We start from the raw sequence: 9,049 nt of genomic DNA on the forward strand, positions 1-9,049 counted from the left end.
TGATGGACATTCAGCTTCTTTCTACTCTTTGGCTATTTTGAATAGTGCTGCTACGAACATTTATGTAAAAGTTTTGTGTGGACATATGTCTGCAATTCTCTTGGGGATGTATATATACACACCTACCTGCCTACCTGCTTACCTAGGAGTAGAATTGCTGGGTCATATGGTAATTCCGTGTTTAGCATTTTGAAGAACTTCCAAATTGTTTTTCACAGCTGCACCATTTTACAATCTTCCAGCAATGCATCAGGGTTACAATTTCTCTCCATCCTCACCAGAACTTGTTATCGTCTCTCTTTTTAATGATATCTCTCCAAGTGGGTGTGAAGTGGTTGCCCATGGTGGTTTTGATTTGCATTTCCTTCATGATTAATGATGCATCTTTCATATGCTTCTTAGCTATTTGTGTATTTTCTTCGGACAAATGTTAAAATTAAATTGTATTTTTATTGTGAGTTGTAAGAATTGTTTATATATTTTGACACGAGTCCCTTATTAGATACATGATTCTGTGGGTTCTTTGTACTCTTCTTTATGGTGTCCTTTGAAACACAAAAATTTTTTATTTCTGATGGTGTCTAATTTATCTATTTTTTTCTTTTGTTTATGCTTTTGGTGTCATAAGAAATCATTGCCTTATCCAAGATCATAGAGATTTACTCTATGAGTTTTATAGTTTTAGCTCTTACTCAGTCTGTGATCCATTTTAAATTAATTTTTGTATATGGTGTGAAGTAGGAGTCCAACATCATTCTTTTGCATATGGATATCCAGTTGTCCCAGCATCATTTGTTGAAAATCGACTATTCTTTCCCCATTGAATTGTCTTGGCTCTCTTGGCACTCAAAAATCAATTGACTGTAAGTTATGAGATTATTTCAGGACTCTTGATTTTGTTTCATTGATCTATAGGTCTACCCTTATACCACACTGTCTTGAATACTGTAGCTTTGTCATAGGTTTTTAAATTGGGAAGAGTGAATCCTTCAACTTTGTTTTTCTTTTTTAATATTGTTTTGGTTATTCTTGATTCCTTATATTTATGGATGAATTTTAGGATCAGCTTAATTTAATTTGTTAATTTCTGTAAAACACCAGTTGAATTTTTGATAAGGATTGCATTGGAGATGAAGATCAGTTTGGGTAGTATTGCCATATGAACAATATTAAGTCTTCTGATCTATGAACATGGGATATCCTTCTATTTATTAGGTCTTCTTTACTTCAACAACGTTTTGTGGTTTTTAGTGTATAAGTCTTGCAATTCTTTCTTAAATTTATTCTGAAGTATTTTATTCTTTTTAATGCTATTATAAGTAGAATTGTTTTCTTAATTTCCTATTCTGATTTTTCATTGCTAGTATATAGAAATACGATTGATTTTTTGTATATAGATCTTGTATTATACAACCTTGCTGAACTTGTTTATTAATTCTAATCGTGTGTGTGCGTGTGTGTGCACGCGCATGAACATTACTCAGTGTCACATCCTCTGGAGCACTTAACACAGTGCCTAATCTTAACTAATATTCAGTCCATTTGTATTCCTCGAATTGATCTCTTTAAATGCCCTGTTGCCACAGAAGCCTCCCATTAGCTGAGTAATTTTTCAGTTCCCGGTATTATTGAATCATTCTTTTTCTTCTTCACTCTTATCTGCAGGCTTGGGAACAATGGGCCGAGGCATTGTCATTTCTCTTGCAAAGGCCAAGATCCCTGTGATTGCTGTGGAATCGGACAAGAAGCAGCTAGAGGTTGCCGAGAAGATAATATCCTCCCTCTTGGAAAAGGAAGCATCCAAAATGCAGCATAGCAGCCACCCTTGGTTAGGACCAAAACCTAGGTTAACTACATCTATGAAGGAGCTTGGTGGTGTAGATTTAGTCATTGAAGCAGTATTTGAGGAAATTAACCTGAAGAAGCAGGTCTTTGCTGAACTCTCAGCTGTGTGCAAGCCAGAAGCTTTTCTGTGCACCAATACTTCAGCCCTGGACATTGATGAGATTGCTTCTTCTACTGATCGTCCTCACTTGGTCATTGGCACTCACTTCTTCTCGCCAGCTCATGTCATGAAGTTGTTAGAGATTATTCCCGGCCAGTACTCTTCCCCCACTACCATTGCCACAGTTATGAATTTATCGAAAAAGATTAAAAAAATTGGAGTAGTTGTAGGTAACTGTTTCGGATTTGTTGGCAATCGAATGTTGAAGGCTTATTACAATCAGGCGTATTTCTTGTTAGAAGAAGGCAGTAAGCCAGAGGAGATAGATCAGGTGCTGGAAGAGTTTGGTTTGAAAATGGGACCTTTCAGAGTGTCAGATCTTGCTGGACTGGATATTGGTTGGAAATCTCGACAAGGGCAAGGTCTTACTGGACCTAAGTTGCCTTCAGGGACGCCTGCCCGAAAGCGAGGCAACGGGAGATACTGCCCAATTCCTGATATGCTCTGTGAATCAGGACGATTTGGCCAGAAGACAGGTAAGGGTTGGTACCAATATGATAAGCCATTGGGTAGGATTCACAAACCTGACCCCTGGCTTTCTGAATTTCTGTCACAGTACAGAGAAACCTATCACATTGAGCCACGTATCATTAGCCAGGATGAGATCCTTGAGCGCTGCTTATATTCCCTCATCAATGAAGCATTCCGTATCTTGGGAGAGGGGATGGCTGCTGCTCCAGAACACGTCGATGTTATCTATTTACATGGGTACGGATGGCCAAGGCACAGGGGTGGGCCCATGTTCTACGCCTCCACAGTTGGGTTGCCCACAGTGCTAGAGAAGTTGCAGAAATATTACAGGCAGAATCCTGATATTCTGCAGCTGGAGCCCTGTGACTACCTGAAAAAATTGGCTTCCCTGGGCAACCCTCCTCTGAAAGAATGGCAAAGCTTAGCAGGACCCCCTAGCAGTAGATTGTGATTCAGCCTTCCAGCGTATGCCTCCCATGCTAGCATCAGATAATGCTCATGGAATTTCATTGATATTGAATCCAAAGGTCCAAAGTAAGTGTGCTCTGAAATATAAAGCAAAAGAAATAAGTGGTCAGCTCAACCTTCTCTTTGGGTCTTCCGTCTGATTATTCTAATGGGTCAAATCTTTAGGAATGTGCTTTCTATGCCTCTGAGTCTGCCTTTATCGGATAAATCATTTTGATCCCGGTGAATAAACTTGTGTTAAGACCATAATAGCTAAGGAGAGAGATTCAAAATTAAGTTGAGGTTTCCAAGTGCTTTGATGGTTGGAGATGTCAACAATTAATCACTGAAAAATGCTACTAAGCCGTACATTCATTTTGACCCCTCTCCACCTCACACACGTGGCACTGATAGGAAATCTTACGGGTCAGTCTATCTATTCAACAAACAGTCACTGTGCCCCTCCTGAGCATTTTGCACAGCGCTTGGTAAACCCTGAGTCCAGAGAGCCATTCATTGAGCAGGGAAAGCTATGATGACGTTCAGTCTATAGTCTCGGGGGGGGGGGGGGGGGGGGGGTGGAGGTGGTTGGCAGGGTCGAGTCAGCAAGGAGGGTCTCTATGAGTGAGTATGAACATCACCCACGGAGAGTGGAAGGAATAACCAGAAAGAGAGGCAGAGGGTTGAAGGCGTAACAGCACTAAAGTTGTAGGCAAAACCCAGTCGGGAAGTAGTGAGGGTCTCAAGTGCTTCAGCCTAGAATGGGGGACTCAGAGTAGCTTAGCAGCTCCTACTCGGTGTATGACTTCTGTCTCCAGGGCAGTTACATGGGCATGGCCGTTCTTGCTGCTGGCAAGGGCCTCAGTAATGTTTCTTGATAACTCGGTCGGGACTAGGGGTGTCTACCACCTGTCATTCTTGTCTATGCATGGAGAAGTAACAGAAAGTAGTACTTGTTGACTTCATGTAAGAAGGGATCTTAGAAAACATCTAACCTCCTCTGCTTCTATGATAGTGTCATGATGCCAGTCTCCCTGTCATGATGAACCTTGTGATGCTGGGTATGGAAATTGTTGAGTCTAAAGTCTGAAATGACTGCGAAACAGATTTTGTATAGTTTCATGATAAGCATTCTTCTCTTTTTACTTTCTTGTGGGGTTAAAAAGTTGAGGGGCTGGTCAACACAAAAACCAGTCCACAAGTGTCTCTAGTAGTATTGTTCATAATAGCCCCAAATTGGAAACAACCTAAATCTCCATCAACAGATGAATAGATAAACAAAGTGTGGAATAGCCATACAATAGAGTATTTGGCCGTAAAAAGAAAGAAAGTACAGATACATACTACAATATGATGAACCTTCAAAATGTTATGCTAAGTGAAAGAAATCAATCACAAGGGGTCATATATCGTATGGACATTTATGTGAAATAAAATAGGCAAATCTACAGAGAGAGAAAGCAGATCAGAGGATGCCTAAAGCTGGGGCACCTGGGTGGCACAGCGGTTAAGCGCCTGCCTTCGGCTCAGGGCGTGATCCCGGCGTTATGGGATCGAGCCCCACATCAGGCTCTTCCGTTATGAGCCTGCTTCTTCCTCTCCCGCTCCCCCTGCTTGTGTTCCCTCTCTCGCTGGCTGTCTCTATCTCTGTCAAATAAATAAATAAAATCTTAAAAAAAAAAAAAAAGAGGATGCCTAAAGCTGGAACATTAGGAGCTAGGGGATGGGGAGGGACTGCAAACGGGGACAGGGTTTCTTTCCGGGTTGATGAAAATGTCCTGAAATTATTGTAGTGATGGTTACATAACACTGTGAATCTACCAAAAACCATTGAGTTATATAATTTTAAATGGGTGAATTGTATGGTATGTGAATTATAACTCAAAATTTTCAATAAATAAATAAATAAACAAATGAGCTCAACTTGTCCTTCAGTGTGATGGAAATGAACTATTTTCACAGTATTTTCACTTGTGATCCCAAACAAAATTATCTGATAGAGCAATCTTGAACAAATACAGTTTTCCATTATCAAAAACAAAAACGCCATAGAGTGTGTCTTGAATTGTAGTTTAGAATAATTTTTAAATTGTATATTGCTGGATTTTATATAAATTGGTCCTTGAAATTAAAGAAAATTTTTTAAAAACTTGGGAAGTAGTAACTGTGTAAAGTGATTTATCTTCAAATCAATGTTAAAGGACTGGCATGTGCACTCGTGCACACACACACACACACACACACACACACAATTTCCTCTTTAGACCCTGAGTGGATTTTATTTTGAGTCCTTATTTTCACCCTACACTACCCTGTAGATTGGGCCTTTGAAACTAGAGTGTCTATGAATAGCTTTTGTGAGCCCCAAATCCCTAAACTCTGCTGCTGACATTTGTGAATATGAATGTGAGCGTCTTGCTTCGAAGAGGTACCGCGTCTTACGTCGTATTTTCAAAAGTGTCTGTGACCCAATAAAGGTTAAGGAGTAACAGTCTCTATATAATATGGGAAGAAGAAATAGGAGTTCAGTTATTCTTATTTTCTTTTTTTTTTTTTAAGATTTTATTTATTTATTTGACAGAGATAGAGACAGGCAGCAAAGAGGGAACACAAGCAGGGGGAGTGGGAGAGGAAGAAGCAGGCTCATAGCGGAGGAGCCTGATGTGGGGCTCGATCCCAGAACGCTGGGATCATGCCCTGAGCCGAAGGCAGGCGCTTAACCGCTGTGCCACCCAGGCGCCCCGTGTTATTCTTATTTTCTATCAAAGAAGCAAAACTAATTTAAATTTCTTGGGTCCTACGTACAACAGTGGGTAATATGATGAAACCTGTCCAGAATATTCCATTTCATCCTTGAAAATGTACTTGCTTCAAAGGCTTATTTTGTTGTTGCTGTTGTGATTGGTAACTTTCAAACTGCCTGTCTTCTTTTTTTTCTTAAACAGCTTCTGAATGACATTTTAAAACTATGTTCTAATGGTAATCGACTCTGACGAGAACTATATATTAGAAGCACCCTTGAAGCTTTGCCATAATACTCCAGCTTTAAAGATAAGACTATGTTCCTTAAATCAGCAAAGCCCCTGTGCAGCTGTGGCTGCTCTCTACTTGCTTCCAGGAAGAACAGGTGTGTGTGAGAGAGAAAGTGTGGGATCCTAGACTCCCCTGATTAATGATGTTTCAGAATTGTGTATGCAAATTATACTCCACAGCAGTTAGGAACCGGAAATTTCTAGGGTCTTACATTTGTCTTTAAAATAGACACCTAGAAATCAGAAATATTGTAGGCTTACTAGATTGGCTGACTCTTCTTGGTAGCCATTGATGAGATTAATAGGAAAGAAGTTCACTGGACCAAAAACAGCTTTCTGCAAGAACAGAAGAGTCTTTGATTATTCTTGGGACTATCAATGCCAACTGTTTATCTTGTGAGCTTGTAATTTTGAGATTAACAGCTAAGTTGCACTGCTTTCTAGTAGGACAGAAGCATTATACAACTCTGAAGGACACCACTCGTACTCTGTTCCAAGGGGTTGCCATTCACATAGAAATGATGTGAATAGCACCCCCTAGAGTTGTGTGGCTCCTGGTACTGTTTTCAAGTCAAAAACTCTTTCTGTAGCGTTTTCAACCTGTGTAGAGGTTTCAAGTCAAAAACTCTGTCCTCTGTTTATTGCTTTAAGTATCTTTCTAACCAAAAGTTAGTTGTCAAAAGTAAAGGGAAAGTTTCTCTTTAGATTTGTGTCTCCAGTGGGACCAACATTTTACAAAGATTTCATCTTGTCTGTTCATCTCAGTATTTTTTTCTAGTATTCCAACAAAGAGGAACATAAGAGATGAACGGTGTTTTAAAATTCTTGTCTAAAGTATTCCAGGACCTTGCAATCGTAATATTTATTTATTCGCTTTCACCAAACTTAAAATAGCCTAGCAGAATGAGTGCCTGAATGCATCTAATGAGGTGACATGAGCAGAGCTGATGCGATCTAACTCTTTTACTGTATTTACGGTTATTCCACCTTCTCTAAGCGGAAGCAGTTGCTAACTCCAGCCATAATGTGAAATCCTTAGGATGGGTAGGGCAAACCCTTCTCCAACCGAACCGTAACTGCACTTGAATTCCTGAAGTCTGCCAAGGCCTAGACAGTTGTTAATTTGTACATTTTGGCAGAGACTGTTGGCTGTCCCCCAATGTTTTTCTTCTTCTGTAGTAATACACTTCTCAATTTTTTAGCTGAGCATTAGGCTGCTCAAAATACACAATATATTTGTCAGCTTCTCTTGCATCCAGTTGCAAATATGTGAGTGAGATCTAGAGAATGGGAGGTATATAGAAGCATCACGTGGCACCTTTGGGGAACCTCCCTTAGAAGTCACCTGATGTGCTTCCTTTGCCCATTTCTTTTTTGTCCCCTCCTCCGTTTTGCTGCCTGGAACACAGATGTGACAGCTGGAGTCCAACCACTATCCGGGGCCATGAGGACAAAGGTCATGCCTTAGGGATAGCCGAATGGAGGGCTGTAAAGAGCTGGATCCCCAAAGACCTCCTAGAGCAGAGCTGCTACTCTGCCTTCCAACAGTCTCTTACGTGAGAGAGAAATCAATTCCTATTATGTGTAAGTAAGTAAGCCAGTGTTATTGTAGGTCTTTAATTATCACAGGTAGGGACCAAGAAGCAGTGCGGTTTGTTGTCATTTGTTTGTTTTTGTTTTTCTCAGTACCATAGGTAATTCTGATACATAGGCAGGCTGAGAATCCAGTCTCATTAAACAGGATTTCTTGTTTTAAGAAAAAAAAATGTGCCAGTGTGATGTGATTTTCAACTTGATATTGAATTGCTCATAAATTTTTCTGTCATGTTTCACATAGAATTGTTGTAGGCAGTTCATGGAGACGCCCAATAAGAACTTGAGAATGGGGCTTTAAATCAACATTTAGTAGGAAGTAGTCTCACAGGCCTACTTGAACCTCAGATGGACTCCTACTTAATGAGAGACAAAAACACTCGAGAAAGTTTGCGTTATGGGAAGGAAAGGTGGTCAACAATGGCACAAAGGAAAAGAAAAACAATTCAAGAAGCCATATCTTGAATTAAACAAACACTATCTCTCAGCACTGACCACAAGGGTGGTGATAAATCTGGAGTACACTAACCTTCTGCTCAGTAGATCAGAGATCTCCAAAATGGGGGGCCCTTACCCAAGGAGGTGTAAAAGATGACTCACCGAGGTAGAGGCAGAAAATATTAGAAATGATTGCTACTTATCTTTGTCCAAAGAATAAGAAATTATTCTTTATTACTATTTCATGGACATATGGACACTGTTGGCCTCACCAGGTTGCATCCCAGATAGCCATACATGAGGAATGAATTATCCTGTGGGGAGAGGGCAAGCTCCCACATATAGAGAGGTTGACAGTGGCTTCCTCCCTCTTTCATTTGCTGTCAGCATGTTGAGAAATATTGAGGATTATATATGCTGGGGTAAGTGAATATTTAGACTTCACTATTTAATCTTACTAAATTAACCCTCACAAAAGACTCCTTGAAAGAAAGTACAGGTGACGATAATGCAAGTAATACAAACAAAAGGAAAAAAACAAGAAAATTGCAGAGCTGGCAGGTCTGTACAGCTTTTTGTCAGGCGCATTACAAGGTAGAATTATTTAGTCAGATCCAGGAAGAAGCTGACTAAAAAGCTTCTAAATTATCAAGAAAATTATTAGGAATATTGATTTATAATCTACCATTCATGATGAAGCTCGTCCTAAGTGTGTATTGTGTCTTATGATACTAGTTAATAGGACGAAACCATCACCTATTAGCAAAATGCTTTAACATTGTTTATTTCAACGTTATCTCATCGTTGACAAATTCCTTTTCTTTCTTTCTTTTTTTTTTTTTTTTAAGTAGGCCCAAGCCCAGCGTGTAGTCCAACGTGGGGTTTGAACTCATGATCCTGAGATCAAGACCTGAACTGAAATCCAGAGTGGGACGCTTAACCGACCAAGCCACCCAGGTGCCCCCATTTATAAATCTCTATTTAATTGTGTTTTATAACGTGCATATGTGTCAATAGAATGGTGAAACTATATAAACATCCTACATATTAGAGATGTATACCA

The 9,049-nt window shown here is 39.8% G+C and overlaps 1 protein-coding gene across 3 annotated transcripts in view; it reads left to right on the plus strand.

Annotated features, from left to right (window-relative positions):
* EHHADH (enoyl-CoA hydratase and 3-hydroxyacyl CoA dehydrogenase) overlaps positions 1–4,442 on the plus strand; it is a 45,608-nt gene extending 41,166 nt beyond the window's left edge. For 2 of the 3 annotated variants that reach the window (XM_040621491.1, XM_040621492.1), the window contains one exon: positions 1,666–4,441. In XM_040621491.1, the coding sequence (XP_040477425.1) occupies positions 1,666–2,927 (1,262 nt within the window). In that variant the 3' untranslated portion in view covers positions 2,928–4,441. Of the gene's footprint in view, positions 1–1,665 lie in introns of all 3 variants that reach the window. The other variant, XM_008705366.2, reaches the window with a different exon arrangement.
* Positions 4,443–9,049: the final 4,607 nt, after the last annotated feature.

The sequence above is a fragment of the Ursus maritimus genome, unplaced genomic scaffold (genome assembly GCF_017311325.1).
Source record: "Ursus maritimus isolate PB19 unplaced genomic scaffold, ASM1731132v1 scaffold_4, whole genome shotgun sequence".
Lineage (NCBI taxonomy): Eukaryota > Metazoa > Chordata > Mammalia > Carnivora > Ursidae > Ursus > Ursus maritimus.